The 16,065-nt window shown below is 35.9% G+C and overlaps 2 protein-coding genes and 1 pseudogene across 2 annotated transcripts; all 3 read right to left on the bottom strand.

Annotated features, from left to right (window-relative positions):
• Positions 1–146: 146 nt before the first annotated feature.
• LOC114748498 (ribosomal RNA large subunit methyltransferase E) lies at positions 147–2,464 on the bottom strand. The gene is made up of 6 exons (XM_028936929.1): positions 2,339–2,464; positions 2,144–2,230; positions 1,983–2,045; positions 1,742–1,843; positions 715–967; positions 147–598 (listed from the first exon to the last, which is right to left on the bottom strand). Exons 1-6 carry the CDS (start codon positions 2,414–2,416, stop codon positions 480–482), a joined length of 702 nt encoding a protein of 233 aa, XP_028792762.1. The 5' UTR covers positions 2,417–2,464; the 3' UTR covers positions 147–479.
• A 2,752-nt stretch (positions 2,465–5,216) lies between these two features.
• Positions 5,217–11,589, bottom strand: LOC114748507 (telomere repeat-binding protein 3-like; annotated as a pseudogene).
• Positions 11,590–12,063: 474 nt separating this feature from the next.
• Positions 12,064–15,892, bottom strand: LOC114748506 (factor of DNA methylation 2-like). The gene is made up of 5 exons (XM_028936937.1): positions 15,616–15,892; positions 13,971–14,119; positions 13,123–13,317; positions 12,830–13,042; positions 12,064–12,300 (listed from the first exon to the last, which is right to left on the bottom strand). The coding sequence occupies exons 1-5, from the start codon at positions 15,890–15,892 to the stop codon at positions 12,064–12,066; spliced, it is 1,071 nt and encodes a 356-aa protein (XP_028792770.1).
• Positions 15,893–16,065: the final 173 nt, after the last annotated feature.

Genomic DNA, 16,065 nt, shown 5'->3' with positions numbered 1-16,065 from the left:
TGAGATAATAGATTCTTGAGTGGGGGAAATTCGGATACCCTCTGAGAATCTGACTTTTAAATAAATGGATGATGCTTAAAAGGAATAAAAGCCATTTAGATTATTTAAAGTATTATACCGTGTAAACGAATGATGCCTCTGTCGAGTACTGAACACAGATATTGCAAGATATGATTTGCGAAGCCTTAGTCTAAGCTATTAACCACCCAAGCAATTATAGTAATTCCAATTCCAATACTTACGTTGACCCAACCAAAAAAGAAATTCTAATACTAGTCTTCCTCCTTATGACAGTTCTAAATTTCTAATGCCCCAAGTGTAAGATACTAAGTAACATGCCGGCACTGTAACATCAAAATCGGACTAGTGCAAGCATTACTTACAGATGCCCATTGCACTGCACAACGAATTTTAAGTTGAGGGGCTCCCACTTCAAAGTTGTTGGGATTGCATATTCCGCTCATGATGTTCATCTATAGTTAAGCTTTGGGTTTTAAACCTTGACATATCAAATAAATCTCTCTTGATGAAGGTCTTGTAGCTTTAGGCCTCAACCATGATGACTTTCTAAAAAGTGGTTTTGAAATCTGGCTAATATCTGCAACATGAATAGCCAAAGAAATTCAATATTCTAAATTTATAATTCAATTAAATCAACTTAAGCAAACCAACTTTCTGTCATTATTAATTGATTTATTATGAAATAAAACCCACCCTTTACATCTTCACTCTCCAAAAGCTTTATGACAAGATGCCCTTCAATCTGCAACACACCATTATCATCTGAAATGGATGAACTGTCACTTTGCTCCTCCGGAGTAACGTAATCAGAATGAACAGGTGCAGCTCTGCCAACAGCCAAGCCCAATGCTCGCATGCCTAGCTCAGCAGACAGAGCAGCATCTTTAGTTGTGATCCCAGAAACTAGTGGACACATGTCTGAAAGTATTACAGCAAATCCTTTTTGCTGTAGAAGAGAGGCAGTTCAAAAATTAATCGCAACACACTTTGACGGACAGATAAAAATGGTTTGCCTTTAGATATCTTGAAAGGTTAGCCCAGATAAAACATAGTATGCATGCATGGATATTCAAGTCTGAACAATGAATGCAACGAGCCACCAAAAGTATTATGTCCGACTCTTGTTAAGCAGCAGGTTCATTTTGACGAAGGTGTTAACTCAGGCATGCCATCTTCTGCAAGGGGTTTGTGGTAAACCTTTTCCTTCATGAACATTTACTTCTCCATTTCATCATCATGCTAAATGGGCAAAGATTATAAATGGATTTTATCTCACATTAATTAAAACTACTTAATTCGTGGTCTTAAAGGTAGCTGTAACCCTATACAACTGTGTCTTGCAATCCTGACAATTATATACAACTGTTACATCCCTCGGCTGGTGGACAATGTTTTCCATTCAGGAAGTGCTTTCAAACTGATGAACAAAAAGCTAAGATTAATATACACCTGACTGAGTTAGAACAATACGAGGCATCTACCTGAGCATAATGTTGCTAGAGACGTAACAAGATGATGAAAACAGCAGTTAACACGTGAAAACAGAATACAAGAGGAACATGGGGAGGACTCATTACCGTGCAAAATACTTAGGGATGCCACTGGTAATAGCTTGCAGATTCAGATTTAATTCCCGAAGTTTTTACTACCACACTTAATTGACAGAGGCCTAACAGCAGATTATCCCATATCAAAAATTACATAAGATGTTCACAAGTACCTGTGGAGACAGGGCTCTAACTCGGTACTTTGGGAGGCTCATGACATCAGCACAGATAGTTTTAACCCTTGAATCACAATGGAGAGGAGGAACCTTGACCTTCTGTTCTGCACATTGCACATTTCATAAATTAATCTTCTTTATCTTTTAGCATGCTGAAAAAAGAGACACAAATAAGGACTACCAAAAGAGAGACGTAGAGAGGCTATCGTAGAAGCAAATAATACATTAAAAATGACACCTTGAGGTCAATGCCCACAACCGAGCCTCCGTTTTTAAGAGGACCCAAGCTCTGGCAAGCCACCTGCGGAAAGAGGGAAAAACAAAATACAATCCTGAAGCCCACAATTTAACCGGTGGGGGAAAAAGCAGAAGCCCACAAAACTCTTTCGAGACATATACCTGTAGCCAAGCGCCGGGAGCACAGCCGAGGTCCAAAACCGATGAACCGGGTTTTATCAGCTTATAGTGCTTCTGTATTTGAAGCAACTTTTGTTGTCGATGAAAATGAAATACCTGGGAAGTTAGCAGTCTGCAATAATAGAGATGAAAATAACAAAAAAAAGAAGAAGGGAGAAGCTGAAGGCAAAAGATTACCTTGAAGGCAGATCGAGCGACATATCCTAGTCTTTGAGCTTCCCGATAGAAAAAATCGGGAGCTCCGGCTCCGCGCATGTCTCCCAGACTTCCCTTTTTCTACTCGCGATCTTCTCAGGGTTTAAGCGATATGGACGCTTGAGCGTACAGGCGTCTAGCGTCCTGCGAAAATGGCAAACAGGAGTTTAATGGCAGTTTGAGTGGTTTAAAAAGTTTGAAGGAAAAAATATATAGAAAATCTCACATCAACATTTATAATAAAATTATGTAAAATTAAACATTATTAAGATATTTTCAAATAATAAAAGTATCTTTAAAATATATTTATATGTTTTATGTTTTAAAATCAAATGGCCTTGTGAAGTGTTTGAATAGAAGAAATTATGGTTTTCAAAATCATTTTACGGTGTGCGAAGTACTCTTTTGGTCTTATTTATAAGATAGAGAAAGAAAATATTTTTTGATCTTATTTATAAGATAATGAGAAAATTTTTTATATAGATGTATAATTTTACTCTTTATTTATTATTGTATTAATTTTGTTTATATAAGGTATAACGTATATTAAATAGTGATAAAATTAAAAAGTTATTAAATTTTAAATGAGAGTTAATGAAATTTAAGATTTTTCCTAATCTGTGTGAAACAAGAGTCCCAGACATGTAATTGCTCAAGGCATAATTTTACCACCTTATGCGGAAATCGTTGATAATGCACAATATATAGCTAATGTAACAGAACCTATCAATTTGTGTATAACTATTCTAATAGAACCTATCAATTTGTATATTGGATTACAAATCGAGAGGAATTGTGGATATCGTATAAAAATACTAAATACCTTTCAAGATAGAAGTTATCCCATAGATGATGTTAAAAGTGACTTATAAATAGGACTAAAAAAATAGATATATAGAAAAAAAATTTGTTTTCATTTACGTGAAAATATTTTTTTAAAATGCCTTTTGAGTTATCAAACACCTCTTATACGTATAAAAATATCACTTGATGAGGTTGGGTGGAATAAAGAGATGACATGATGAAGAAGAATTTTTTTCACAAATTTTGTTTATATTTTAAAAAGAAAAAATGGGGGAAAACTTCAATCCTTTTATATTTTCTTTTCATATTATTCTTCTTAGACTTTTTCTTCCACTAAACATGGGGTAAAAGAAGACTGTTTGGGATGATATGAAATTGAAAACTAAATAAATGCGATTTCGTGATCCAGTGGCATAAGTGGTAAGTTGTAGATTTGCTACTAGTAACTAAGTTTCCGTTTCTTTGAGCAAAAAAAAAAAAAAAAGACATGCCATTTCTGTTTGATGAATCTGAATGATGTCCGGAAAAGAGAAGCAAAATTATTTGGGAGACTTTGCTCAAAAACAAATTATTTGAGAGACTAATAATGGCCTAAAACATCGAAAAATGGATTCATAAACCCAATCTAGATTGTGAAGAATATAACATCATCATAATCTCGATCTAGAAGAACATAAATGGATCGGAGCCCATGAAAGTTAAAATCGATCCACGGCATGAAAATGGCCCTTAAGTTGTTAATGCCAGGGACGGCGACAGAGAAAGGAGGGAGAAATGAGATCTTGCGGGAGGATGCGCAGCGGAACAGGACTTCACAGTGAATAGTTAAATAAAACTTGTTAATGGTAACTAATTTGCGTTATATAACTAATTTGCGTTAATGATTTATAATAAATAGGTATTGTTTTTTTTTAAATATTCTTATTAATTATGGGAATTGAAACAATTCATAATTAAAGTCTAATGATTTTCGAATCAAACCGTGTGCATAGAAAAGACTTTGTAAGAGAGGTAAAATCTGCTTTCGTGACCTCTACGTCTCAAAAAGATTATTTTCTAGTTATCAATTGGGGGATTCTGCCTGGTTTCTTTTTTTTTAAAAAAAGTCTACTGATTAACTTATACTATTCTGGTTTTTAATATAAGAGCTAATTGACTAATTTGAGTAGATTAAGAAAATTAGTTAAGTTAGTTATTTGTAATAAATAGGTGTTATTTTTCATAAAATATCATTGCTAATCAAGTGTATAGGCTAGAACTACCATTATTATAAGGACTATTTTAGAAAAAAATGGATAAATATGAGAGACAAAGTGGATTAGAGTCTTATACTAATTAGGACCCCAAATAAAAGTCAAATGATCTTTATATTAAGGACCGGAGGTAGTATATTATTTCGTATTATAGTGTCAAAATGTTGAGTGGCTCAATAGCCACATTTTGGCAGCCAACAAGTTGCCGGCAGACCGAGATTGGTAAAAAAATAGGAAAGACATGAAGAAGGGCCTGTTTGGAATAATTTATAAATAATTTTTTAATCATGATTTATAAAATACGAGATAAATATGTAAAAAGAGTTTTATTTTAATTTAAGTGAAATATACTTATAAATAATTCTAAACCTGATTTCCAACAGAGCTGAAGACAATTGCCATCTGCCCAAATGTGAGAAGCTTGCTTGGTATGTGTGGCGGCTTCATGCGGATGGCATGATAAAGAACTCTCTTCATCATTGCCAAAATGGGGTGGAGTTCGCAGTCTTTATCTCAGAAAAGAAAATTATATCTAGTAACATGAAAATAGTGGTAGTATATTGGGTCCGTTTGGAACAGCTTATAAGTAGATTTTTAATAGTGATTTACGAAATACAAGGCAAGCATATGAAAGGAGTTTTGTTTCGATTTACGTGAAACGTGTTTATAGGGGATTTTCACTGCTATCCCAAACAGGCACTGTATTGTGGTTTTTGTCCCCTTTGCATCGTCAATTTGTGAAATCCCAAGGCAAAAGGAAACGTTGTCATGCGGAAAATGAGCATTTGACGCGAAACAATAACTTCCGTGAACACAACATATTTGCAATTTTATCCTGTCATTTTCTTATGACATCTCCACATACTTCCCAGAATCGAATAAAGAATCAAAGAGCATATAAAACTCTCGAGTTAAACTTGTCTTATATTAACCCATTTACAAAATGCTAGCATGCATGCAAATAAAAGGCCAGCAATGAATTTGGCGCCATGAGAATATTACAAAAACTTGAATTCAAATGTACAAGTTTCGCCTCTCTGTGTTCCTATCAACGTGAGATTACCTTTTATGTCGTCTCAAGTGGTTGGATACCCGTGCTGTCTTCAGCTTTGTGTGTTTCAACTGAGGCGTCTGTGCTCTTCATAGTTGCAAGTTGATGCTTGCCCTGCTATTAGGACCAGAATGCATGGGCAGCCAACACACTATCTAAAAGTTGTTAGGGCATTGGCTCTCCCCTCCTTTGTTGTGGGAAGATTCTCGCAATGTGCACTAATGTTTTCCACTTATCCTTCCAACACCAAGAACAGAAAGCATCGTTAATCAAACTAGGCCAGCTAAAAAAAGTCAGACACACTATAATAACAAAACCTACATTATTTGACCCATTTAACCTGTTTTAATTTTTTCCCCCTCTCATGCTACTTTTTAAAATTAAGGCCAAAAATCACATAATACACTGGCAAATATGTGAGATAAACAGGTGGCCCGTTTCGATGTATGGGTAAAAACTCCTTCAGTTAAGTAAAAATCGCCTCTGCACTATGACAAATGAGAATAAAAATGTACCTTCAAGTCTACATGAGTCCTATGGTCTGCATTCTCAAAAGCACGCAACTTCACATCACGCCACCTACTAGGTATAAACAACGTAAGTAATCAAATTTTCCCACAAATCCAATCATAGGTCACAAGGTTATAATAGCATCTGACCTTCCAGTTCCTAGTTTCTCAACTGCCTGAACTAGTGCTTCTACCTTAGAGACAGAGAATGGCCTCCTAGTTCAACGCTGGACAAGCTCAGAACGCTGGGTTTTTGGACTCAAAGGAACCACAGCTAGTGGCTCTGTGCTCCTAGCTAGAATGGGAACCAAGGCTAATGAAGCTGGTGTTACTCTGTCAACTACAATGTTAGTGGGGGAAGAACTTAACTCTTGGTCAATTAGCAAGCAGGCATCACTTCAAGCATCAATAACCCTTGAATCTGAGACACAGGTTATTGATGACCTAGAGATAAATTGATAAATATTAGACATAGCAACAATAAAGATAGCAAACTGAATATTCAACTAAAATGAGAAAAATCATGAAGAAAATTGATGACAGAAACAATCTTTTATTCTTGAGATATTAAAGCTTGATCATCAACATGTTTAGGTCTTCAATATTTAGATAAAACTATGTATGGTAAATGCCAAATCTGCCTCTCCTGATCCCTGGGGATGTTTGACACGAAGAAGAAAGATCACCAACATATACATAAGGAGGAGGCTCTAAAGAATTAGGCTCTAAAATGAAACCAAGGGAATCCAAATTTTCTTTACAAGATATACCAGTATGCACAAGGGTCCTGTTGTCACCTCCAACCTTTTGCCCTTGCAGAAGGATGCCAATGTGCACTCCACCTTCCAATATAGTCATCACTGCCTCCATGATTGCCCTCTATAAAAGTTTGTGAAAAGAGACAAAGTGGAAGTGAGAGCTAAACAAGCAAGTCATTTGCCAATAAGTAGGGCACAAAAATTTTATACTAAGGCCCTATTTTGCTAGACTAGAGGAAAAGGAACCCGTTTCTATCATACAATGATCCAGATGTGAAATATCTATTATATCCTTAAAATCTTGACTTAACAACAACAATTTCCTTTTATTATTAATTTGCATCCAGTAAAACATATGACATTTCACATATAAAATGATCACTTTTTTCTTTTTTCAATTCCATTCACTTTTCCATTCCAAGAACCAAATGGGCCCTAAGAAAATGTTAAACCTGATGAGAAAAGAACATTAGACCTGCAACACCATGTATAAAGCCATCTCTATATACCCAGACCTTTAATGAACCAATGGTTGCGGTCTCCAGAACGTCAATATAAAGCTCTGGTATCCTAAATGACTTAATACTAAATTTCACTGTTCACAGAGTATGCACAACACATAAAACTCAATAGGATGGAAAGAACAATAAAGCAAAACAAATCAATAAACATCAAACAAATAATTACCATGAGAATCCTTAGATGCATGCCACTTTGTAAATGAGCTATGGTTATCACCATCCATTCCTTTTTCAGGTGAATTAGATATGCTCTCACAGCTGAACCCCCCATTAGAAGTTACAACAGGACACTGCTCAAAGAATTTCTTCCTCTTGAGTAGTGTGTTGCATTGATATTTGTCAAAGCTGCAACAGGCCTTTCTCTTAAGATCATGAAGTTTTACTCCTTGATCTACAAATTTCATATTAATTTCCTTGAATAAACAAATATACCATCATATAATATGCATGAAATAATAAAACCGCTGGTAGAAGATAATTTATAGTCCAGATTACCAGATCCAAAAAGCTCACAATCCTTCAACTTTGGAGAAGCTCTCCAATATTTAAAAGCCAGCAACCTGCTGATTCTTTGGTGTACAATCTGTTGTAGAGGCCTATAAGGCTTTGACTTTGTGTCAACTATGTTGCACCTAACAAAGTTTTCATCATCATCTCTAAAATCTAACTTAATATTATTCCCACGTCGAGAAAAAGAAGCATTAGGAGAAGGTGCCCCACAAAATGGAGACTTAACATTAATGTTTGAATCAATTAGAGCAGCAGAATTAATACATAGTTCTAATGGATACTTCAAACTACATTTATTAATTAAAGGTGATCCCTCAATGTCTAAACTAGCAGCTTCTTGTTCTTGTCTGAATCTGTTTACATTACCACCATAAGAACCCCTGAAATCTTGATCGGTTTCTACTAATCTACAGGAATAATGTCCAAATATATTCCCCACTCTGCAAATTTTAGATTCCACATCGGCTTCAACTTTCTCCAAGTAGTTTGAACCATTATAAACTGAAGTCTGTTCTTGTACTACATCATTCTCAATTCGCACAAGACATTTCTTATGAGTGATTTCTGAGGTCACCTCAGTCATATAAATACCCACTGCACAACCTCCTTGATTAATGTCCTTCGTTGGTAATGTTTTAACTTCATTTTGCCTTTCCTGTTCAATGACACCAATGCTAAAAGAAGGATGATGGTTTCCTTTAGTTGCATTGCTAGATGCAGAAGAATTTTCACTCTCCTGTAACAACTTGCCTGCTAACGATGCAAGTAGCTCAAAAGCACAGGCTTGACCATGCCCAGCTGCCTTTGTGACTCCTTTTCTAAACAATAACCAAATAGGTGCAACAATAAAAAAGATCAAAGCACAAAAAAGGGAAAACATCAAACAATGTTCATATCACAGCAAGTCCTTACTCTTACAGATCTAGGAGCTCTAGGTATAAAGGGGACCTGAAAACCATTAAATCCATAATCTAGCCTCTTTTTCCACACCATAGTGCATGCATATAGAGCACATTAAATAACCACAAGCTTCAATACTGCAGATCCTTGTCATTGTCATAAAAATCAAGAAATAAAGGTATTAGGTTTATTCTCATTGTGCTGCTAGTCTATGCATATAACAAAAGCTAAACCACAGGATGGCACCAAGTTGAAGATAACCAGTGAGTCATTTGAACATGCATAACGTCACACAACTAATGTGTTTCTTTATCCCAAACAGATATTTAGTCTGTCTTCCAACTAGAAATATATATAAATCAAAGAATTCTAATTTCACAAAGAAAAAACTAAACGGATTTATTAGGACCTCCAATTTGATTTCCCCTGCTAGATCATCTTAGGATGGAATCAAAAGGAATATTCAGATACAAACACATGGACAACAATTTAGGCGAAATTTAAAAGAGCTCAACAAAAATTCCAATAACTTAGAATGTCAATCTTTTTGGTTACAAGATACAAGAAACTGCCTATGTGAGAGACATAGAGAGTTGATGCCACATCTTAGTAATTATCAAATAGAAACCAGAAATTGACCAAAAAGAGCTTGGGAGCCAGACAGAAGAGATAATTTTATTCAATGTCATCCTAGATTATGATGAAATGACTTAAAACTGCAGGGAAAAGTCCAATTCTATAGTCGTTGACCAGGATTCAAACAACCGTCTGATTGCCATCAAATTCATCATGCCGGGAATGCACTGAAAACACGAACACACTTCAAAAGGCGAGACTATAAAACCAAAGACAAAAGTTCAAGCACAAACGAGAAACAGTCATAGGTTGCATCGTCAGATCAACGACTACGAAAAGTAATTCTGATAGTCCAAAATGCTCTCTAAAAATTTTGAATTCCAGGCCAAATCAAGAATGACCCTTGTTAAACAGAAAATAAATCAACACAATCGAAAACATTCAAATTGAAATGAGCCAAAACCAAAATTATAGCAGCAAATAGAGCATAACTTCTATTGATCGGATCTCATCAAGAGACAAAAAACCAGACTGAACCAGCCGGTTCAACCGGTGAGGGGGTGAATCGGCCAGTGGTTCAGTTCGGTTTTGATATTAAACTGGAAGGGAGTTGAATTGGTATCAAACCGGTCAAATCGTTGTGAATTGGTGAAAACCGATAAAACTCGGTGTGAACTGGTAATATGTCAGTTTGGATGATTATATTGTTATTGGTCTTATTTTTTCTTATTTAGCTCCAAATATCTCAGTCCTTATAGATTTAAATGAATTTTAATGATGATTTTGGTATCAATGATTATTAATTTTAGTTCATAATGAACCATAAAGATCAAAATTTTCAAATTGTTATACTTAGTTATTGTTTCAATCAAACTATTGTTATAATTCCTTATATTTTGTTATTAGTGATTATTAATGTTGTTATATTTTGTTATTTTTAATTAAATTATATTATTTTAATATGATCGTTTGCATCTTAAACCACTACCTCAACCGGTTTAGTGTCTGATTCGATTTTTTGTTTCTTGGATCTCATTCCAATCTCAATCCCATAATTTGTTAAAAAATTCTTCAAACCACAATTTTGTACAAGTAACGATAATTGTATCATTGGCATCGATTGCGAGCCACAATTCAAAGAGAGTCATGCAGAACTAACACAAAAATTTCAGCAAAAACCCGCGAAACCGGGCGAGCGCGGCAAGAATACGCGGGGAAAAAATTGAACAGCAAGGCATACAATAGTGCTGCCTAGACTTACCTCCTGTAAAAATCCATCGGGGAAATGATCCAAAACTGAATGATGATAGAGTAACGGAAATTTGTGGGGGAACCCATTTGCACATGAGAGTAAAAACCTCCAGAAGAAAGAAAAAATTAAAAAAAAGAAGAAAAGCTAAATATGCCAGAAAATGCAAGAGATCTGTCAGAATTTGAAATGTGTGGACAGGTCGCCAAAGTTCCGCTGTTTCTGTTGATGCCTCTGAGTGTCTTTAGGATCTGGCCAGGGAGAGAAGGGGCATAGATAAAAAGAATGGTTAGCCTTTGAAGAACAAAAGCCCACCACAGCATACAAAAAACGCACGACGGTGACCTTAAACCCCGCGTCTATATATGATACAGTTTTAACCGCAGAACCGGAGCAACGAGTGAAAGGGCATAACTGCACTGGCGAGTGGCGATAGGTGGCCTGGACCTATTTTGCTTATAGGCCGCAATGCCCCGCATGGTTCAAGGCTCCATGGTAGGGAATATAATGAAATTGAAATGTAATGCTCCTCCGTGTAACCAACCAAACGGCCCATTATTTGCCAAAGACATTAAGTTAAAATTAGTGATAGTTAAGTTCTTTTTTTTTGGGGGGGGGTTTAAAAATAAGTTGAACATATTAAGTCATATGGACATAAATTTTGATTATAAATTATGTTTAGAACTTAAGTATCTCGCTCATAATGAAAACTTCTGAATTATAGTTATTTAAATCTATATTTGTAACATTTTTTAGAAAAAAATTGATGCGGCCTAATTGTTAGTTAATGCAATTTCCTAGAATTTAGTTATCGTTCCCTTAACGGCTCAACCTCTCCTCACTTGGCCTTTGGTTTTGAGGATCACTTTTGCTGCGCGGCTTCCCCTTCCAAAACTCAGGACCAACAACACAGTTGAACCTTGTATGAGTCACAAAATCATCTGTATGCCTTTGAAGAAACATGGCACATACAGAAGCAAGCACAAATATCTTCCCGTATCGTATTAGAGAAGACTGAACACCCAAGCCCCCCACTATCTTTCTTCCTCTTCACTTCGTTCCTCTGCCCAGCTGATGAAACGAGTGGGGGCATGACACCCATCTGATTTTGAGGGGGAGACGCCGTTGGATAGCAGAGGTTTATTAAAGGAATCAAAAAGGCCTTACATTCTGTGTCAGCTACAACTACGCTGTTACATGATGAGGGTAGTCCTCAGTCCTGACAAGGATGTTAGCTCATGCTTGTAACATATGACCTTCATGAAGCCAAATTCCATTGAATGTGAGCAAATCATGAACGATAATTATCTAGTCATCTAGAGATTTACATATTTGCGGGAAGAAAAGATTAAGAGAAGCAATAGCGCATAACGTCATTTACGCTAACAAAGGTGACAAAATTGCATTGACAATTGCAAGATTAAGAGCACTAGCCTTATACTTTTAGAAAAGAGCATGAGAAGTATTCTCGTGACTGGAATTGAGGACAGAGAAAGTCAAATCGAACAGTAAGATTTGAGAAGCTTTCGGGGGTATCGAAATTTAGGCAAACGGATAAGGGTGGATAGAGATCCGATCAATTTCTCTTTCTTTTATGCTTGCAAGAGTTTAGTTGCTTCACAATGTATTGGATAACTTCTTTCAAACTGGCTCTCCTCCCCTCCTTGCGGTTCCAAATTACGGAGACTGGATATCTTGCGCTTGCATTGTATTGTTGCAGTTCCATTAATGCATTTGCTACAGCATTGTAAACCATCTCCCCATATTCAATCCTTAGTGCTTTCAACTCTTCATCATTTTCATCCACTATTTCCTGCACTCGTTAGAAATTTCAACGTACAATGACTCCACCTTGTTTCATTTAACTTTGTAACAATATATCATTACGAGGGAAACAATTATGTTTAAGATTCTAATCCATGGGCGTCATAGGAAGACAATCAGCAAATTATTACATTCCAATGTTGATTTCTACTTTTTACTTGTCATTCATCAATCGTAATTCCTCTTTTCTCTCACAGATCATGCAACACAGCTGTTGACATGGTGTGAGACTCGGCCATTAAAACCTCACGGTCAGTCAGAACTGCCATTCAGCGATCATCACCCTACGTTTTGAAGACCATACATTTGGTTCTTCCATGTTTACAAGATGGACAACTAATATTTATTGCATTTGCTGAGTCTTCCTCTTTTCAATGAGATCACTCTATCTTAAATTTAGCATAATTTTTTTGGACAAGTTGTGATATCAAAAGATTCTTCGCGCCCCAATCAGTTTGTTAATATGCATGATAGATTTTTAAGATGGGGCGAAACATTATGTTAGTGTATTGTTATACCTGCAACATCCCATTGGCCTCAACTATCTTGTAAGGATGCCAGTTTGCATTCTTCAGATTTTCTTCCCACGATGAGCATAATTGAGCAGATATCTCCTGCCAATTTCCACTTGGGTACTTCTGCATGCACACATCTTGAAAAGGCTTTGTATCTAAAGCTCCCATTCTTTTAATTACAAGTTGAGATCGACTGTGGAACATATCTTGTAAACTCTACATGGCCAAAAAGGGAAGAGGTCACTCGTTTTAACCCTTGCATCAACTATGTGGTCATAAATATGGCTTTTGCATACCTTTATAGATTCTTCACGAGCATCAACTAGTTCTTGCTTATACTGAAACTCTTTTACTATCAAGCTACTATTCATGCTTTCAATATGACCCAGCCTCTCCATCTTGCCTTTTAGTTGTTGCCTGAAAGTATAAAGTTGAGTTGCCAAATCACCATTATTTTCTTCGAGGTCCTGATCTTGTAATTCTCTTCTCAACTGCAACAATAGAAGAGGGAAACAAGGAAGAAAGTTATTTATAAAGATAATAATAAAATAAGAAACATATGTTTAAGCACACACCCATATTGAGCATCATAAATAAATTACATAATCCACGTGACAGGGTAATTCAGACAGAATCTTCACATTATTAATGATTGTATTCAATGGCTACAGTATAGTTGGCATTTAAAAAGTAAAAGGAACTGTGTTTGACAGCTAGAAGATATGAGTAGCCACAGGTTAACAAACCTTATACAGCACAGATCATTTTAGAAAAAAAGTACATCAGAGAGCAAGCAGACAAACTGCTTACAACCCTGGAGCAGCAATATTGAAAAGTGTGTTGTCTTTGAAGACAGTGATAGTGTAAAATTCAGCTTCTTGGAGACCCCCTGAGCTTTTTTTTTTTCCCAGACAAAACTGGCACTCGGTGCTGTCGAAAAGACAGAATTGTTAGAGCCGATGTTCCTTTTCGAAGGGCGGAATCAAAATATAGAACATCACCATAATTTCCTTACGAAACACTACACTAGTTAGAAAATGCATCACGACCATATCCCCAGATTCATATATAATAAAACAACTACATTAAATGGATGAATGAACCAAAGCACACAAGCCTCCAATGAGTCAATCAGATATCTAACTCTTTTAATCTCCTCAATAAAGCTTCTTTGCTGTAAATCATTTAAGGCCTTAGTCTCCTTCAGTTCCTCTGTAAGCCGTTCATGTTCTTTCTTTAGACATTCCATGTCACGGATCATATTAGTATTCCCGACCTTCAACAGTTGGAATTCTGGGAAGGACAAAAATACAAGTCAAACATTATGAAATTTGGATACATGAATGAACTAAGCAAACAAGCCTCCAATGAGTCAATCAGATATCTAACTCTTTTAATCTCCTCAATAAAGCTTCTTTGCTGTAAATCATTTAAGGCCTTAGTCTCCTTCAGTTCCTCTGTAAGCCGTTCATGTTCTTTCTTTAGACATTCCATGTCACGGATCATATTAGTATTCCCGACCTTCAACAGTTGGAATTCTGGGAAGGACAAAAATACAAGTCAAACATTATGAAATTTGGATACATGTAACCTAATGATGACTCATCGTGCAAATGCATGACTGTAGATGGGCTAATGTAGAACGATGACATTTAGATATGTGAATTGCGTTCTGTGCGATGAACAAATGCCTTCTTAACTTAAAGTGGTAGTCATATTAAACGGAAGGCTAGGTTTGGGATTTGGAAGAAGAAAGCACACAACTCTGTACATTTGAGGGCAGATCTTAGGAGTTACGTATTCTGCTTCAAGAAGATGAATGAAAAGCCTTTTCCTCCAGGAAGGATATGGTTTAAATTTTCTTCAATTAATTATTTTGGGATAAAAGTTCCAAGTATTACCATAAGGTAAAATAATAAGCATTATACATTCAAAGGAAAATTCCGTCCCCCATTCAATTCATCAAATAGGAAAGAGCTTTCTGGCCATGAAGTTTATAAGCTAACAGAACTGATCTTAATTTGTAATAAAAAATGTTGCAATACCGCTTCCAAGGGGTATTGAGGGGGAGACGAAGGCTGGTGCTGAATGATTTTGAAGAATGACAGATTCCAGGGGCAATTGCCATCTATTGAGGTGGAGACGAAGACTGGTATTGGATGATTTCTTGTAGCTTTCTCTTTTGCTATTTCTAAGTGTAAACTTATTTTTTTAAAAAAAATTTGTGAGTTTCTTTGTGTGCTAGGTTGTATCTGTGGGATTTTTCTGCGTTTTATTTGGCTTCTGTTAGTGTGTGTAACTATTTTTTTTTTATATTATTAAATTGACTCTTTGGGCCCCAAAAAAAGAATACCTCTTCCAAGGAAAATGGCAAAAGGAACGTCTATATCTGTGGACAAATAAGAAAATATGGCTTCATTTTCTACTCTTCACACAATACACTGAATAAAGAGTTTAAGCCACATTCAAGATTTGCCCAAGAAGATAAATCTTTGACCTTCACTGTAAATGATTGGTTTAGACAATTAAAGCTAGAGCTTTTGTGGATCATATAACTTTCATAAAAACAAATGCACGTTTGTTGCAGAGAACAAGGTTAAAAAAGAATTCAATAATGAAGTCCATGCAAAAATTAAACATAAAAGGACCTATAGATTGGAGAGAACTTTCGATTCTTGCATGTTTCCCCCAAAAAAAAAAAAAGTTTGCATCACAAATTAGTAACATTTTAGAGAAAACACATTCTCCTTTCCATCACATATTTCAATCTCGGTGTTCAGAAGAAATACCGTTATGATATCTGTCATGCGTTTTACTTCTTTCATCCATCAACTTTCTAACCATGGTGAGAAAGTCGTTATACTTGCATTCCATTTCCAACAAGCATCTTTCTCTGGGATTGATGTTCTCCATAAGGCCCATGAGTAATTTTTGCACAGCAACCGTCTCATTATGTTTTTTCTCCATTTCTATTAACTTGTGATTTTTGTAATCAAGTTCCTTTAGAAGGATTGCAATAATCTTGCTCTGTCTTCTGAGATCCACATCATCATCATGGTTCACCATTTTGAATATCAACGAAGGTGCCTCCAGAATCAGCCACATTTTAAGGAAAAAAAGGAAAGAATAATATTAATAATTGTACTGAACAGATTGAAGCGCTCTTTATTATATGAAGACATAGCTTTTAAGCACAATGTGGAAGACCAACAAATACCAACCATAGGATAGAAGCATTG

Source organism: Neltuma alba, unplaced genomic scaffold (assembly GCF_004799145.2).
Source record: "Neltuma alba isolate B1F8T4 unplaced genomic scaffold, ASM479914v2 tig00005722_pilon, whole genome shotgun sequence".
Taxonomy (NCBI): Eukaryota; Viridiplantae; Streptophyta; class Magnoliopsida; order Fabales; family Fabaceae; genus Neltuma; species Neltuma alba.
Note: the sequence above shows the minus strand (reverse complement) of the source record. Positions and strands in the feature narration are given on the sequence as shown.